General features: G+C 39.1%; 2 protein-coding genes across 2 annotated transcripts; both read left to right on the top strand.

Moving 5' to 3' along the window:
• The first annotated feature begins 980 nt into the window (after nucleotides 1–980).
• On the top strand, nucleotides 981–7,157 carry adprs (ADP-ribosylserine hydrolase). Its single transcript, XM_036592807.1, has 6 exons — nucleotides 981–1,319; nucleotides 2,069–2,165; nucleotides 2,258–2,465; nucleotides 4,908–5,095; nucleotides 5,268–5,368; nucleotides 6,623–7,157. Exons 1-6 carry the CDS (start codon nucleotides 1,133–1,135, stop codon nucleotides 6,994–6,996), a joined length of 1,155 nt encoding a protein of 384 aa, XP_036448700.1. The 5' UTR covers nucleotides 981–1,132; the 3' UTR covers nucleotides 6,997–7,157.
• A 3,151-nt stretch (nucleotides 7,158–10,308) lies between these two features.
• Nucleotides 10,309–13,918, top strand: LOC118823303 (cyclin-dependent kinase 2 interacting protein). Its single transcript, XM_036592810.1, has 5 exons — nucleotides 10,309–10,441; nucleotides 11,234–11,405; nucleotides 11,505–11,637; nucleotides 11,804–11,933; nucleotides 12,535–13,918. Exons 1-5 carry the CDS (start codon nucleotides 10,435–10,437, stop codon nucleotides 12,735–12,737), a joined length of 645 nt encoding a protein of 214 aa, XP_036448703.1. The 5' UTR covers nucleotides 10,309–10,434; the 3' UTR covers nucleotides 12,738–13,918.
• Nucleotides 13,919–18,927: the final 5,009 nt, after the last annotated feature.

Below are 18,927 nucleotides of genomic sequence, written 5' to 3'. Positions count from 1 at the left end.
CTTGATTCACTTCACTGAACCGACCTCTTCGAACACCCGATTCTATGATTCTTTTTTGTGATCCCACACCGATTATCGATTATTATTGCCTTTATAAAGGGGTTACAGGAACAATTAACCACTTTTTTGTTTGCTAACTATTTTGGAGTTGATCTCTTCTAGACTTGAAAAGAAAGATTGGTAAAGAAGTTCCCCTTAAAAGCCACTATGTTTAATTCATTTTATTGGTGACACTGTATTTAACCCCGATGAACACTTTATAATAAACTTGACCATAATAACAGCTAAATTTTACATACATAATGATGAAATTTGCCATGAAAATAATTTTACATGTGCACTTTGTACAAACAGATCTGTGAACTTGCGTCTGCAGCAAAACAAGACATTGTGTAAATCAATGGTTGTGTTTAAGCTTTTTAGTTTTATTTATATCCCAAATGTTTTTCTTTTTTATTGTCTTTTATTTTTTCCTCTGTTGATGTTTCACAACGTTACAGTCTACCGATATTACTGTGTGATGTTTCTGTCGTGAAAGTATGAACTTTCGAAAAAGTCATTCGGTCTGGTGAATCGGTTAAAAACACGACGCTTTCGCGAGTCGGTCATCGCTGGTTCTTAGCGCTGAGTCTGCGCGGCTCTCTCTCCCTCTATGAGCTTCATCGGCTCCGCTTGTGCTTTATTTTATACCGCCGAACTCCGGTCATGTCTTCATTGTTCGTTTCTCACGCTACCATAAATAATGATGTAAATACGCACACATGAAGTCAAATTCGCGCCACTAAATGTTAAATTGTAATAAAGTAAAATTATGAATTACCTTTTGTCCGTATGATTAGTGGTCAACTTCTCTAATCAAATGCTCTCAGGCGAAATTCGTAAAAAATGCGAGCCCAAAAACAGACTAGTTAGCTAGCAAACACTGAACACGCTCCGATGGCGCTGATATTAGGCGCTGTACGGTAAGTAAACGGGTCAAACAATGACAACACCGTCCCGATAGGAAGGGAATCACAAATGTCACGACGGAGCGCACAGTGGTTTCCTGTACTAAAGTAGGCTGCAGCAGGGCTGCTAGAAAGTGCCAAATTAGCCCCAGACCGCAGTGTTTGTAAACTCACTCAGCCCGAGGATGGCGGCTGCAGCTCGTATAGCCGCTATAGGCGGGCCGGTGTCCACTCTGTCCCGGTTCCGCGGCGCCCTCGTCGGGGCTGTGCTGGGAGACTGTGTGGGCGGCGAGTTTGAAGGAGCTGAGGATGTTCCCCTCGACCGGGTCCTTCAGCATCTCAGCGGGCTTGAGGACGACACACGGGGAGACGGTGCGTGTTTTTGTCTAGTAAACAGATTCAGGGACGTGCTGCAGCGTGTCTGCACATACCCTATCAAAACTGTACTACGTAGGCCGTGTTTTGCCGCTAAAACAGGTCAAAGCGGTTAACAGATTAATTACAGCCCCGTGTGCAACAGTTTGTGGCCTTTATTTTACTTTTCTGCTTTTAAATCGACGGTTCATCGAAAATTTAAATTCAGTCAGTTTTACCCTAAAGTCGATCAGCTCAGACATGATCGGGGTCTTTAGTTTGTTTCTTCAGTTTTGCTCTGGAGCTACAAGGCTAATGTAATATAAGTCTGTATCACCTAAAATGATTTTGGGCTAAACAGACTTCCATTGTAATGGACAGATGTTTAGATTTTTTTGATACTTCAGACCAATATTTGATGATTATTTATTATACTCCAGAAAGGGCAACACTGTCCTGCTGCGCTAAAATGTCTGTGTTTTAGTCAATTTATTAAATTTGTAACCTTAAATTTAATTAAAATGTAATAAATTTCTCCCTAAAGCTAATCCAGGTAGATGTAGTCCCACTCTTTACAGTGGATAAATATTTGTGTAGCTACATTTTAGCTACATTTACCTTAGCTCTAGTGCAAATCTAAACTTTGGACACCAAACATGTCTTGGTCAACTGACTACATTTGGGGTGATGGGGAAAATTTAGTACATTTGATTCTTCAGTGAACTGCTCCAGCTTATGAAGCATCATTAAGTCGACTTTCTCCTCAGGCATACTACAGTACAGTGATGACACGGCCATGATGCGCTGTGTGGCCCATTCGCTTCTGACCAGGACGGGGTTTGATGAGCAAGACATGGCACGCAGGTACTTCCAGATGTGGCATCAGTGTCAAGACTGTGCTTGATGTTTTTTGTTGTGTATTGACTCTCTTGTGCTCATCCTCACTTCAATTACAGATTTGCAAAAGAGTACAACCTTGCCCCGGGCCGTGGGTACGGATCAGGGGTCATTCAGGTCCTGCGGAAGCTTGCGTCTCCTCAGCTCAGCGATGTCTTTCAACCAGCACGGGCCCAGTTCGGTGGGCGTGGGTCGTTCGGGAATGGCGGAGCGATGAGAGCAGCACCTTTCGCCCTTGCCTTTAGAAATGCTGCTGACGTGCGGCAGGTGAGGCCAGTGTCTAAATCTTACCTTCAGATTTAGAATAGGAACAAGACACTGAAGTGATTTTTACTGAGCAAGATCATTTATGGTTTATAATAAATCAGGCTTGATGACCTCTCCTCCATTAAAATGGTTCTTTGTCCAGGAGACTCAAAGTGAAATTCTGTAGAAAGAGCAAGATAACAAAAAAAACCTACATAATACCCGTATACTGAAATTCTAAGTATAACTCCTATGCTATGATTACATTACGATAGTGGAGAGACAATGGTAAACTGGATATTCCATGTCTTTCAGTGGAGCAGTGATGGAAAAATCTGCAGAACACCGCAGTATTCAGTGGAATTAGTTTTGGGTTTCAGTATGGCCAAAAAATTATATTACAATATGATTCAAATGTGGCAGGTTTGGTATATATCACAGTGTATATATATCATATCATATCATATATATTGGGAGTGGGTAAGTGCAGCGCCCGGACAGTCTGTGACAGCACACAACAAAAACACTACTGGATGAGTGAGAAATCCGACCGGTTCCCTCTGCATTAAAAGCCAGGTTAGATCAGGAGTCACAACCCAAATGATAAGAAGAGCCATTTTGTCCTTTCAACAAAAATCAAACCACCTTGAGAGCCACAACATTTTATTTCCAGTATGTCTCAGTATGTGATAATGTCCTAGTATAGACTAAACAATATAAACGAGAGCGCAGATTTACTCTGCCCTGCTTTAAGCTTCGCCTACAGCCGCTTTCCTCCCATTTCTGCCAGAAAACTTTTCCTCAGAAGTAGATCAGTTTCTTGTGAAATGTCTCTCAACATTTGGCTGTCTTATGAGGCTGAAGTCGCTTCTCATTCTCCAGCTTCTTATTTGAATTTTCCCGTTCTACCTTAAATTCTGACTGAGGCGCCGAATGTAAATGCAGCACCATTTAAGGTGGAACGAGAAAATTCGGAAGAGAAGTGACTTCATCTTTGCGACTTTTTACTGTTTGACAGTCTCTCGTTGCAGATTTAACGTACCAGGAAACCAACTGCGCTGCTTATAAATGCAAATAACGCATCGTTGCTATGTGACCTGCAGTCCGCACGCCGGTTCTCAGTTGTTGCGAAACAGGGCTTTCGCACTATGTTTCACATGTCCCGTCTCGAAGATATTTTACTGACACAGCGATCCCCCCCACCCCTTTCTCTACAACGAGACCAAAACCAAAATTATAAAGTCACTAAAAACAGGTAGGACAGCTGTAACTCGCTGTGTAGACATTCATTACCACTGGATCTTATTTCACCGTAACTGCGCATTTTATCGCAGATGAGTGGCAGCAGCATCTCGTGCTCCAAAGGCAGTGAATGAGAGTCTTCCAGTTCACTTGCCTCATCACTTCCATTTGATTTATTAATAAAAGATATTGGAAGTAAATTCATTATGGATCATTACAAATCACATATGTTCTTTTTCAAGTAAAACCATTTTATATGGTTAAGTAAACCTATTTTTGTAGGCTAACAGGGGCTTATTCTGGGATGTCCCTTCACTTTTAAATAAAAAACATTTTTAACTATCAGAGTTAATCTGAAATATTTTATTGTGCAAAATAATAAAAACAAAACTGATAAATATAGATAAACCTATATTAATGTCAGTATTGCTTTCTAATACAGCAAAACGGTGCTAAATGATATTTTGAGACTTAATTTCCGAAGTTGGCTTCTTATTCAAATTTTCTATTCCACCTTAAATAGAGCAACAGTGATACTGGCACCTGTACAGGTGATGTAGTGTAACTGCTACACCATTTAAGGTGAAACAGGAAATTTAACTAAGAAGCCAACTTCACATTTGTCGAATTTCCCAGGTTGTTTGTCTCAAATATGTGTCCCTATACTTCTGCCTCAGGCATACTACAGAATGTTGTGTGATGCAGCTGATGGAGGCAGGCAGCTACTTTTAGGCAGTACATGAGGAAACAGAAGCATTCTGGTGTCCATATTAGGCAAGAGCTAACTCTAAAATCCCTGGCTCAGCTGTTCAGACGAACAGGCTAACGTTAGCATGTTTTGTACTGCTTGTATGTTGCTAAACTGTGCTTATTTGTGGCAAACAGGTATAAGTCTTGTGGCAAAACTCATACCTGAGTAAGGATTTCAATTGGTATAATGCCCACTACTAAATGGAACATGGACAGTGAAAGCTTGTAGACAGTCCAGTTAATCCACAAGAAAAAACAAACATTAAGGAAACCACATATACTGTAATATGCTGAGAAACATTCAAAAACATTTTACAAGATGACATATGCATAATGCCATCACCTCAATAACTTGACGCATTAATACAGAATTCAGTTGATTTTACATCAGGTTGGCAACTTAGCCAATCAAAAATTAGAGATGGAACTAACCTTTTCTTTTTCCCCTGTCTTCTGTTGTGTCTCTTGCAGTACTCAAGGCTAGGTGCAATGCTCACCCACTCGTGCTCTCTGGGCTACAATGGGGCTGTGCTGCAGGCCCTCGCTGTCCACTTGTCTTTGCAGGGTGCCCTGGCCTTACCAGAGGAATTCATAAACAAACTCATCTCTGAGATGGAGGAAGTAGAGAAGGAGGAGACAGCCCAGCATGACGCCAAAGCGTGAGTTATTACCTTATTACTGATGTTATCATTAAAACATAAGAAAATTCTAATCATTTTAGATGGAAGTTACGCACTGAAGGTGTAATTTACTGAATATAGACCAGAGCTAGATACTAGACACTTGTGCTGAATGTGAATAAATTAATGCACTAACTGCTTTATTTTGCAGACTTAATTTAGCAGAGTTTCCATACTGCACACGTTTACACAGAGTCAAGGAGCTTATAGAGCGGGGCAGTGTGAGCATTGAAGAGGTCATATCGGAACTTGGTTAGTTCTCCGTTGTTTGCTTTTCATGTTAATTTGTTGTTTGTGTCCTGCTCAAAGGCATAATGATATTTTATTTAATGGCAATAATAATAATAAGAAGAAGAAGAAGAAGAATCTACATAGCCTTTCCTTTTAGTTACAGAAGTGTTTTTTTTACAGGAAATAGCAAAACATTAAATTAACAAACAGTAAAGTATACATGAGAAGTAAATTATTTATTTATGAATTTTAAAAGTAAAAAGAGAACCAATAAGCCAAGCAATTCCTAGCCTAAAGAAATAATAGCTTTCCTAACATGGTAAACTATTCCAGATTTTAGGAGCTATGTAAGATAGGGATCTTCCACCAACCCAGCTCTAAGGGATCCTAGAAATTTGCATTAAACCTGAATGATATGCTGAAGCTAGGCCATTAAGTGCTTTACATGTCATAAGCAAGACTCTCTAGTCAGTGTGGTGCATAACCCATTAAATGGTCAGATTGAAGTTTTATTACACACTTCTATAACCTAAGAATAGCTCAGCCAGTTTGCACTGAAGTCCCTGCAATTACTGAATAATAAGCCTTAGTATGTAATAAGCCTGGAATTTTAAGGGGCTAATAAGCCAGTTTAGAGTAAATAAGACCAGAGTAATATGCTCTGACTTTCTTTTCTTGGTGAGCGTATGGGCTGCTAAATTTTGAAATAGGTGGAGCCTATTTAGACAGCAGGGTAACCAGTCAGTAACAGGTTACAGTACTCTAGAAGTTAATGAAAGAATGAAAATTTTATGTACACTATGATGTAGCTTATCATACAGCTTATGTAGATATCAGTATCAAAAAGTAGTATTTCAGGTATTTTGGGAACAACAAAGTTGAATGATGAATAATATACTGTATTTTTGTCAAGTTATCTGCCTCGAGACTTGACTATCATTTTTGAAGTATTAGGCTTTCTGAATGCTAATTATATTACAAATACATTCTAGGTCCTATACAAGATTTTCTCAGTCGTGCTAGAAACATCTACAGTTCCATTCATCATCCTGGACACACCTAAAATATTGTTTATGTTTCCTAGTTTCCTAGTTCCTACTAAGACTAACATATTAGATGTTTTATATAGATATATTTGCAACAAAATTTGTGGTATATTACGTGGAGCAAGGTTACAAATCCTTGATTTTTTTTGAATGGTGATTCCAAACAGTGGACTTACTTCATAGTGGACTCTTTGACGTGACAATTTGAAGTGACACTTTCTGTGCATAGGGAATGGCATCGCAGCCCTGCAGTCTGTCCCCACGGCCATCTTCTGCGTGTTGCATTGTCTGGAGCCACGGGAGGGCCTGCCAGAGCGGTATGGTGGCCTGGAGAGGACAATAGCCTACAGCTTAGCCCTGGGAGGAGACACAGACACCATCGCCTGCATGGCAGGTGCCATCGCAGGGGCTCACTACGGCATCGAGGCCATTCCCCAAAGCTGGCAGAAGAGCTGCGAGGGGGTAGAGGAAGCTGACCAACTGGCCGAGCGCCTATACAAACTGTACTGCCTCACACAATCAGAGGAGGACGGCATTACCATGAGCGACAGCAATCAGCCTAGGTCACACAGCAGCAATCAGCATCCAACACATACTGAGTGACCCACTATATTACTACATAAACACTTTGCAAATCATCATTGGCACATAAAATCACACAGTCGGCTGTGTTACGGAAACCCCTGCTTATAAAGCTGGAACATTGTTGCTAATGTCTTTGTTGTGCAAAAAAAGTTTACAATAAAGGAACAAAACACTTCCAACCTGACTGGAAAACCGATTTGTGTTAATATTCTTCTTTTAGACAAATGATAAACCAAAAAACTGCCCGAGAAAAGCAACCATCAACAAACAAAAACAAAACATCAACCCAATAATATTTAATAATTCAAGATAATTTGCATGTGTCCAAAAACGAGATCACAAAAAAACTCTAATAGATGGTGCACAGATTGGACCCCTGTTGGTAAAATTAATATTTTCTGACATTTTTTTTTTTTCAAATTAAAGTATCAGAACAAAAAAAGACAATGTGCATCCTAAAAGGAGCAGAGTATACCCAGACCAGCCATTTCATTTAAACCACCTCCTTGTTTCTACATTGTCCATTTTATCAGCCCCACTTGCCATACAGGTGCACTTTGTAGTTCTACAAGTAGACAGTAGTCTCTGCATACTTTGTTAGACCCCTTTCACCCTGTTCTTCAGTGGTCAGGACCCCCACAGGACAAAACAAGATGGGAAAACTTGATGTTGTTGAAAGTCATACTTGGAAAAAATATAGGACACTTTTCTCTGGCATTTTTTAAACCAGCCCTATCTTGGACCTAACCACTTTAACAGTGCTGCCTAGGTAATTTGAGTTTGAGACCCCTGGCTTAGAGCAAGAAAGGGCCTTAATTTTAACACTCTACAAAGTTCTATGCTAAAAGTGGCACAGTATAATTTGAGCTCAGACCTCTGAACCTGAGGATTGGGTTCCAGGACAAAGCACTCCTGCAGGTGATGCTGTAGCTTGGGACCCTTTAGGCCTCAAGTCTTCAGGGCCTCACAGGCAGCAATGCACAGTCTGGGCTCTTCCTCAAGGCCCATAGCAAAAGCTCCTCAAGTGCTCTTGTCAGGCACCCAATTTTCCCTAAAGCTGTACAAAACCCATAAAAATCGAAAAGGAACCAAAGTAATAAACAGTGATAAACAGTCTTATTTGTATAAAGCTAACTGCTCACTAGTAGCTTGTATTCACTTTCAACAATATTAACATTTTAATTGTTTCAAATGTTTTTTAAAACACTGTTTAAAAACAAATCTCTATGTTTTAATTAGCGTTTTTAAAAAAATTACTCGGTAGTACAAAGTCAGGCAAAATGCCTGCCTTAAAAAGGTCAATTATACTGTAAAGGAAAACCACAGCATTTACATGATGAGGATGCATAAACCTACACATAGGTTGGGGGGGAAACAACTGGACACCAGTCAATAACAACAGTAAATGTTGTTTTAATAGCACAAAATAAAAACTTTTATAAGCCTCAAAAATCACAACCCCTACAAACCCTACCCAGCTGTTCTCAAACCAGTCAGCAAGGACGCCCCAAACGGTCCATGTATTTGCTCAAACCCAACCCCTCAACACACAAGAATCACGCAAAAATGCGAGAGAAGCAAAAATCTGAGGGTCCCAGGGGACCAGTTTGAAAACCACTGCCCCAGCATACCCTTCTCCCCACTCCTATCTCAATTCAGCCTAGGATAGGATAGTGCCAAATGCCTAGTTGTGATTACTGACAGTGGTTTCTGTGAAAGATGACAGATGAAAGACACAATGAAGAGACAGAGGGACTATCCAAGTTTAAATTTGGTTACACTGCTTCAGTTGTTAATATTTTAGATTTTTTAAATCTGTATTGAAAATATTACACTCTTACTTAATACATTGAGTATGTTTTTATTCCTCAAAAGAACACAGTAACTTACAGTTTTGCTCCTGTGGCTGGCAGAGGGGCATGGTCTAGTGTTACCTGCCAGACTGAGAGCGAGAAAGGGTGAAGAGGTGGGCTGATTAGGCTTTGTGTGTGTGTGGTTTGGCTACCAGCTATTTATGTGAATCTCTCTTGCAGTGAAAGGAGAGAGTGAGACAGAATCACTGCACAGCAGCAGCAGTAGTAACAGTAACTAGAAGAGGCAGGTTCACAGCAAGCCTTTTGTCTTTGTCTTATCTTTCAGTTTATGTTGATATTGGCTGAAAAGCCACAACCCCTTTGAGAAGAAACCTTGTTAAAGCAACTGCTCTGCTGCTACCTTCTGCTCCCGTGTCCTTCCTCTCCCATATCACAGGGAACTTCACAGCTACTAATGCTGGAAAGCAAAGTGGCAGCTTGATCTTGATCTGCGGGAGCGAAAGCAGTATTTCTACGACAGCCCGAGTGGCCTCATCCTCCATCGCCAGACACTGTGCCGCAACCCAGCTGTCTGCCCCCGTTCCTGAAGAATCTGTAATTAGGAACAAATGGGTCTAATTATTCATCAGTGATGTGCAGATAAAGATATCATAATGCAGACATACACTGACCAGCCGTAACATTAAAACCACCTCTTTGCTTCTACACTCATTGTCCATTTCAGTTTATAAAGGTGCACTTTGTAGTTCTACAATTACAGAATGTAGTCCATCTGTTCATCTGCATACTTTGTTAGCTCCCTTTTACTCCTCAATGGTCAGGACCACCACAGAGCAGGTATTATTTAGGTGGTGGATCGTTCTCAGCATTGCAGTGACACTGATGAGGTGGTTGTGTGTTAGTGTGTGTTGCAATGGTACAAGTGGATCAGACAAAGCAGTGTTGCTGTGTGCAGTCCTAAGGGGTCACATGACCACCAGGCGGTTACATCCTACTATGATGACCTAGTTTCAATTTAAGATGTAGTGTACCACAAAGATAGCTGTGGCTGCATATTAGAATATTTGGCCAGCGTAGTACATCATCCATGTGACTATGGCACACAGGAAAAATTCATGTCAGTCACAATCAGTATGTTAGCAGTATGTAGTAGGCCATTTTGGACAGAACCCTTGTGTGTCAGTCAGCTCAAAACCTGAGGCCCTGGTAAATTAGTAGTATGCACTCAAGAACCCAAATCCTTCCAGTAAACCACAGGTTCCCAAACTTAGCCCTGGGGTACCACTTGTCCGGCAATGTCCTACTAAAATGTGCTGGACAGGGGACCAGTTTGGGCACCACTGCGGTGAACTGTGGTGAACAGCTCCCAGATCGATTGCATGGAAACGACATGGTCTCAAAGAAGTGGCCCAATTAAACATACACAGAACATCATCTCAGTAGTGAAACTGTGCAGTTCGGAAAACTATATTAGATTAAAAATCGCAAAGCCATGTCTCATCTGTAGATGGCAGTAACGAGTTTAATCTGCCAGAGGGAGAACTAGAAGAAAAGAAACATGGAGCGACACCAAAATCTGTAAAGATTACTGACCGCAGTTTTTCTTTACCTGCCATATTATATTAATGACAGCCGAGTTCAAATGGACGGTAAGAATTATAGGAGACGTAGGAACTGTTAGCTGGCTGCTCTTTGAAACCAGAAGCATGCATTTCAGTTCTTTCATGTTCATATCTGAGTGTTTATGCTAACCGTACACACAAGCTAACGTTAGCTGTGCAGCATGTGTAGCATCTCACGTTACCCTCAGAGTTTCCTTCGCCAGTTTAGAGGCTTCAGTTTACCTCAGACTTAGTATGCAGTCCGTAGTCTTCAGTCAGGTCGGTTTCACATGTTGAAGTTGTGTAGAATAACAGAGAAAAGGCGCCTTTGGTTAGTTGTAGCTCACTTCAGAGCAAGAAACTCCTCTTGTAATCCCCCCACTTTACGGTACTACTTAAGAGCTTCTAAAAGTGGAAAAAAAAAAACCGAGCACGACCCTCCAAAGGCTCAACAGTTTCTTCACAAAAATTGTGCGGTCTTGAAAATGACAGTCGTGATAAATGAACCAAGTGCAGTTTAGTCACTATAGCATCACTAACATCGTATTGTATGGAGCCCCTAAGGGGTCGTGGTTTAAAAAAATGACACTGCGCTCCCAATGCGAAATGCAAAATAATTGCAAGAGAGCTGATATCCAATGTTTTTCTGAAGTTGGTCTAATCTGAACATCTGTCCAGTGTGGATCATTTTTTGAAAGTACATATTGTGATACACACTGTGTATCATGAAAATGTCATACAGTATCATCATGCTATATTTTTGCACATTGTCTAGCCCCTGAAATGCAGTTGTTGTTTTTTTTCCCCCTCATTCTCTTTTTAAATACCATGTGTAATCAGAAAACCATTCTGAGGCCACGACTCCTGGAAGAAAAGGCAATCTGACCGGAAGTGCCAGAAAACTGAAGGACAATGCTGCAGACTGGCATAACCTTATCCTGAAGTGGGACCGTCTGAATGATGAGGGATCGACCATTGCAACTAGAATCGTTAACTACAGAATAAGTGAAAAGTAATAATGTTCATTTTTAATTGTGATCTTTATCTTTATAATAGGTCTTTCTTTCTTTTTCTTTTTTTTTTAAACACATCTGCTCTTCACCTGAAACAGGTCTGTGAAAGAGCCTGATGTTGTGATGGAAGAGGACGGCTCATCTGTAGCTGCTTCAGAGAGAAGAGTGAATCAGAGCAGTCAGGAGCTACAGGAGGAATGTGTCAATCTACAGAATATTGTAGACAAAATGGTATGAATTGTGTGGTAATATGAGGGTCTAACAGTAGAGGATCTACTGGATCCTACCATAAATGTTTCTCAAATGTAATCCTACCATGCTATTTTCCTGAAAAGTTCAAGGACTATGGAAACCCTGTAACAGTCATATGTAGCATTAAATGTTTCCTCCTCCATAGGCCCACATTCTGTCAAAAATGGAGAAGATGGTCTCTGCTGAGAAGGGAATATGTGAACTGGAGATGTTTCAGTATGGTGCGAAAGGAAGACCAGCACCACTGTTTCAAACTTGGACTACCCAACAGTTTGGTAAGAAACATCACCATTTAAAACCTCTCGTATTACTTACATTCAGGCTGCAATATGCAACATCTGTATGTAAACTCTCACTGACAAATCAGTGCATTCAGTGTTAATTACTAATTATTAACAAATTAACTAAATTCAGTATTAAAGTCACCATGAATCAGAAATCTTAACTCATTTCCTTCTGCACTGTGATATATTTCCATGTAAAATGCAGTATTAGCAAGGCTCTCTGAGCTAGCTGAGCATTTTCATTTAATGATAGGTGGGGGTGGTTGGAGGGGGAGGTGATATGTGGTATTATTTGTTAATACTGTTATTCCCTGCATGTTGGTGCGTGGTGATGTAATCAAAAATCAGAAGACATTTTAGAGGCAGACAAAAGTCATTACTTTGATCCAAAGATTAAACAGTTTTTTCTTTTTAATGGTACGATAAGTTGTGTTTAGTATGGCCAGGCACAGGAACTAGCAAGGTAAATTTCAATTTATACATTTTAGGACACCAAAAATGCTGATATACTGTACTAAGTATTGCATTATGCTGCATTACGATTACATTGTACAAACATACATTACCCTCTGATTCTTTTTGTCCACTGTAGCCGAAGCGTCATCCAGGATTTACGAGGCCTACAAGCAGGAGCTGGCCCTCAAGCAAACCATCCTGCAGGAACTGGCCCACACGACTAACACTGATCTCTCCATGGTCTACCTCTCCTCCTGGTTGTATCAGCCCTACATTGAGGACAGCACAAAACTTCTGTTAGAGAGCTTACTAATGGAAACAGGTCACAGAGCGCTATGATTCAGATTGGTGGCAGGTTCTCCACACTGCACCAGGACTTCATTTAAAAAAAAAAATCATGGAAAGTTAGAGCAGAGGAATTTCCCATAAATATAGGATTTCAAAACCGGAGAAACTCGTTTTTTCTAGAAGCCAGAAACATTTTAATTGCTAATGGAACATACTGAAATGGTACCATGGGTATGCTGGGATTAGCTTGCATGTGGATTACACAGCATACTGTGGGGTCGTACAGTTGTTGGCCTAGTGAAAAATGGCTATCAATCATGACAATTGTGTGACTATGGTGTGATGTTTTTCAAAAGTATGTACTGGGCCAGTTTCCCAGACCCTGATGAAGGCTAAGCCTAGGCTAAAAAGAATTTTCAATGGTGATTCCCCATTGGTGCTTAGTGCAACACTGCTTATTCCACATCCAAAAAAGAGGCTCATTATCAAGTTGGAAAGTTCAGCAATCAGCTGAGAAAGAGCTCATACATTAAGACAAATCTTCACTGAACTGCAAGTCAGATGGAACCAAAACCTTGACAGGCCTCAGTTTTCAGCATTTAAAGAATGATAAATTCAGTCTTCACTACTTTTTTTGCTCGGCCTGGCAAAGCTTAAAAAAAAGCAAGTTTGCCAGGCTGATGTGTGGATTGTTATATTTACTACACATTTTGCCTTATGCATTTAGCAAAATGGCAAATGGCAAAAATGCATTGGCAAAAATTATGGAAACACAATCTAAATGATACATTAACAGCCCATTAAGCCCATTTCTGCATTTCTTTTGTATCCAAATATATATCCGGTTCTGTTATTTCTAGGTTTTACACAATGCAGCTTCTTTCAAACAAACAAATTTACCTATAAACAATTACGTTTGAGTGGTTTTCTTTTTGCTATAGCTTTTACAAGGCTATCTCTTGGAAATTATTGTTTCAGTACTGAACAATGCTCTTTCTGTGCAGAATGGAATGTTGAATGGAATTTTGGAAGCTCTTGATCATTTTTCAAGTGGTTATACTTGAAACATCTGTCAGTTCTCATTATGTCATAATTGTGATATATATTTATACCATCAAATACACAAGTATAAAGTTTTAGTGTTTCTATTTTCATTTCTACAATCTGCAGTGGGGTGACTTGCCCATTTAAGCAATTGAGCACTGCTTAATTAAAATAAACAACAAATCTATTTTTATGGTCATAACTCATTTTATGTTTTCTCTAACTTTCTCTACATTTGACTGGCCAAAATGATCCCACTCATTTTGCATACTTTGTCCCTGTCATAGTGCTTAATACCAGCCAGTACTAATCTGCATCCTGTGAAATACAGAAAAACAGTTTAATTTTAGTAATTGCTATAAGCACTGTGTGTAAAAAATCTCCAAAAAGGGATGCAGCTTTTTGACTTCTCATTTTACACTTAATTTGTCAAACTACTGTAAATGTGTAGTATGAGAATTACGATACAGGTCCCTCAGGCACCTTGTATAGAAAGCCCCAATTCCAAAAGCTCACTCTCAAAGATTGTTTTAATGTCATCTGCTCATGTTTTCCCTTCGTATTACAAATGTTGAGATGTTTGAAAAAACACAGTATGCCCAAAGATTATATAAAAAGTAATAAAATAGTGCTTTTTAAACGACCATTGAACTGGACAAACTACTATTTAACATGTAATAAACAATGAAACACGTACAAAGAGGTAACCTGGGATTTCAGACACTTAAGACATGTTTATCCATTTGCTTTCTGGGTTTTTCACATTCTGCTTGTTTTTTATCCCAAGAAACAGTAGATGCTTACAAAGAACATCTAATCCAACTCCATGAACCATCCTCAAACGAGGTTTAATACGGAACCATGAACCCATAGCAGTTACTCAATGCTTAAAGGATTTTTTCGATTTTAAACTCGGCTTCAAGCGTTCATGCTGTAGTGGAACGTATTTTCTCCCTTCAACTATACACAACTCAAAATCCATGGAAAATGGGTATGTGTAACCCTGCAACATTGCTGCAAGGAGAGGGAGAAGAAAAGCGTTTGGCAGCTAGAATAAAGAAATGCGAAGGTAAAAAGTCTATGTGTCAAAATTCCAAAATGTTACATACTTTTAACCAAAGTCTGAACCAAAACAATGCACTAATCTATAATAATGATAATACTTTGTTTTTACAAATGTACAAAGAATTACAATAAAAAGTTCATTGAAGAAAAAAAACAACACCACAATGCAGACATAGTTTGCTTGGAGTGGACAACCAATTACAGATGGGTTTGGGAAGCTGCTGGAACTTCAAGTCTTTCTTTCTGTTTCAATGCCGAGTAGAGCATGGACAGTTTCTAACGGCACCCCTTCTGGTGCCTCAATATGCATGGTGGTGCCATCTGGCCCATTCACAATGACAATACCTTTGGAGGCTAGCTCCTCAGCACTCTGCCTGACAAGGCCTTCTGCTGTCTGAATGAAAACCTCTTCAGCCTGAGCAGGTTGCATCACAGCAGGTTCTTCCACAGTTCCTGCCTCACCCAAGCTGCCCATCTCTGGGGGGTCACTACTTCCGTCTTGTGGAGCAGTGTCCTGAGGGGCACTCTCGTGTACTGCATCTGAGCTCAGGGCCTGTCCTAACTGTTTCATCTGATCTGTGACATCCACAGTTCCTCTACTGTTCAGATCTTCACAAGCCTCCTTATCAGGGTGTTCTTGACATTTGGTAGCCTCTGAATCAAGAGAAACAACTCCTATGTCCATAGGTTCTTCTTCTGTCCTTATTTCAAGTGTTTCATCAGAGCCAGGCAGGGCTTCACCGTCAACAAGAGTTCCAGAGCTCAAGTTCTCTAGACGAGTCAAAACCACCTGGGGCTCCCGTAATAACACTGAACCCTCGCTACCCTCGTCCTTCTGAATACCATTCTGATTAATTGGTGAGTCATTTTTCTCTCCGCCACAATTTTCCATTTTGAACCTCTTCGCTGGAGGTAACATTTTGGTATTCTGAAAATTACAAAAGTAGAGAAAACAAATTAATATATAGATCTGTCTAGTCGTTTGACAGCAAGACAAAGTCACATGACACGCTGAAAAACCCACAAAGATGAAACTGAATACAATCATTCTGACTGCTAAACATTTGACAACAACTGTGGGCAATAAGGCCAAATCTTAAATATCACAACACCCTTTTAAGATTTAATATGCATCACAATATTTTTGTGTATCTGAGGTTTGATAAGTTGGAACAGGCAAAAAGAAATACGAATGCCAGATTTTAAAAAATATTATTAAAAACGGTGAACGCAATGGTTTTTATTTAAGGTTTCACACTATGTGCTGCAATAAATCCAGTTAACTATGTTCTCTTTGTAATGAAATACGCAGCTGATCAGTGCTCTTTAGCAGTGTTGCTGCGTAGTTTTAAAAATCAAATTCAATGCTTTTTTAATACCTCAGCATAAGAAAAATATCATTTACACAGCATAGCAACACACTCAAAGATGGCATATAATAAAGTTAATTCAAACCAATTGGTTGAAAAAAACATGGATGTATGCTTTGAGAATGCACAGTCTTACAATGTCTTTTTAGTATTTTTGACTTAATCAGTTCTGCTGTCCTATAGCAGCAGTCAGTTTGGACATTTTTGATAGATGGTCTATTCTGGATACATTTTAATAACAAGATGACTCAATTTTCAACATGGCCTTAAGGCATCATCTTACAATTTAATTAGTGATGTTCTGATTAGTTTTTTTCCCCAGGCTTTGTCCTTTAATACTGAGTATCAGCCAATACGGACTCCAATCCACTATGTGTGTTTTCACTGATAATGCTGCACAGTTTGGGTAACCTTATGCTGCTCTGCCAGTTAAAACCACAATAAAATGAGTTCATTTTAGCGCGTGCGTAACGTGACATTCTAGACTGACATGTTTTATATTTTAGCCTACTTTTTCAAAATGACCATTGTATAGTGTGTTTGATGTTGGCTTACAACAAAATTTGATTGATTGAGTTACTTTAATATGCAGTTAAATCACTCATTTTTCCATTATATGCATAGGAGCATGCATGCTGAACTGATAACTTTTCATATTCATTTTATACAGGGATGAATAATGCTTAGATTTCATCCTGTGCTAACACACAAAGGGATTAGAACTAGATTGAGCTTATTGTAGCTGACACCTGATCTATATTTACCTGATCTAAATTTAGTACCTCTAATAGTATAAACACTACATTTTCAGACATTTTGAGACTTTATAGGACTTTAAAGATCCCCCAGAATCCTATTTAAGGTTTCCACCCTGTGTCGATATCTACAATATATTCAAAAGAGCATACTGCGATGCAATGTGAATTATCAGAAAGATAAATATAATCATGTTCCCAACCCTGGTCTTAGAGTATCCCTTGCTCTGCACATTTTATTGTTGCTGCTCCTAACACACTAGATCTCACTAGTCAACTAATTAACAAAGCTTTTTTAAGAATAAGTCAGCATGTTACAGCAGGAAAACAGATAATTGTGTAGAGTAAAGGGTACTCCAGGACTGATGGCAACAGCACGAGACCATACGCTCACCTCAATACTCCGTAGACTCTTCATAGTCTGATTTGCTGTTACTGTACCCTGTTGTCCCTGAGTGGAGTCCAGGAGTGTCAGTGCACTAGGCAGATCAGCAACACCCAGTGATTTTAAGACCTTCAAAGAAACAGAATTCATTATTGGATTTAGAAAGAAAGATAATACCACTTCCATTACACAACGTGCGTTACATTTAACTGTGTAAAATAATAATAATAACAACATAACAATATTTTTGTTTATAGGGCACTATCTAAATTGTTTTACCAAGAGATAAAAAAACGGTAACATTTTATTTGGAGTGATCCTTTGTAGAGGATTAATTAACTCTTAACAAATTATCAATAACACAACAAGATATCAGTGAAGTAAGTAGCAGTAGTGCAGCATCTGAATACAATGAAGTAAACATGTTGTAGATGGACTGATGATACACTACTTACATTAAGTAGATGTATTCTTAATCTCAACCCAAAACCTAATCCTAACCGTCTAAAAAGAACCACTTAAAAGAACCACTGTGACCAAAAAAACAAATAAAAACACAAACGAAAAAGCTTTTGATTTGTCTATATTATTTAGTAACAGGTTTCTTACTTCCATGTTGTTAACCTCTAGAGCTGGTCGGGAAGCTGGTGAAATACTAAAGTGCTCTTGTGCCATCTTCTTCACTTCGCTGTGAAGTAGCTCAAATTCATGATACACACTGGGGAATTGCTGATTTGATGGATGGCCTTTTTCTACCTTCAGTGGAAGAAAACAGAAAATGTAATATTCTCCATAACATGCATCGTTTGATCCAGTTTTTGTTTTATACTGAAGTTTTCCACACCTTATTTTACTTTTGTAAATCTTTAAATTTAGTGATTCTTGGGAATAGAATTAGTAGTTGGAGTCATGCTCACATGCTCAAACTACTGATAACACACAAACAGATATCAGAGTAGTTCTGAAATATCAGAATATACAGATTTACCTTCATCAGCACAAACTCCCATACTGTCATAACCTTAGCCAGGTGCGGAAGAACAATCTCCATCAGGTCTTCTTCGTCATACTGCCGTATAAACTGAAGAGAGACGAGAAATACATTGTGCTCAAATTGTGAAGTGATTCAAGTGCTTTATCATTCAAGACTTTTTAATGATATACATTGCTGGGACTGGGCTTTATGTATTTAAGAAATATTAATGGTATATTTTGATTAATACCACCTTAATTATATTAGCAAAACTGTGTTTTCTCTTCATTTGTTTTGACGGGTAAATAATAATGAAAACTTATTATATATCATGCTGTATTTGTTAAATATAACAAAACAAAAGTAAACAAAAGTCCCTTTAAAAATACTATTCTAAAAGAAAGGAAGTGAAGACCTGGAAACTTTATGATGGGCCAAATTAAACATCCTCTCAGGCCACCTTTAGCCCTGGGCCTCACTCATCACAGGTTGCAATCTGTTTTTCAGACTGCTGCCAAACACTTAATTCACTCATTTTAGAACATATTTACTAAGGATATAAAATATACAGCAACAATTAATAAGAATCAACAACTACCAGCCATCTTGTGTGAATAAATGATAAAACATGTCATTGGTGTAATGACAG

The sequence above is a fragment of the Colossoma macropomum genome, unplaced genomic scaffold, assembly GCF_904425465.1.
Source record: "Colossoma macropomum unplaced genomic scaffold, Colossoma_macropomum, whole genome shotgun sequence".
Lineage (NCBI taxonomy): Eukaryota > Metazoa > Chordata > Actinopteri > Characiformes > Serrasalmidae > Colossoma > Colossoma macropomum.
This window is presented reverse-complemented; position numbering and strand designations above follow the sequence as displayed.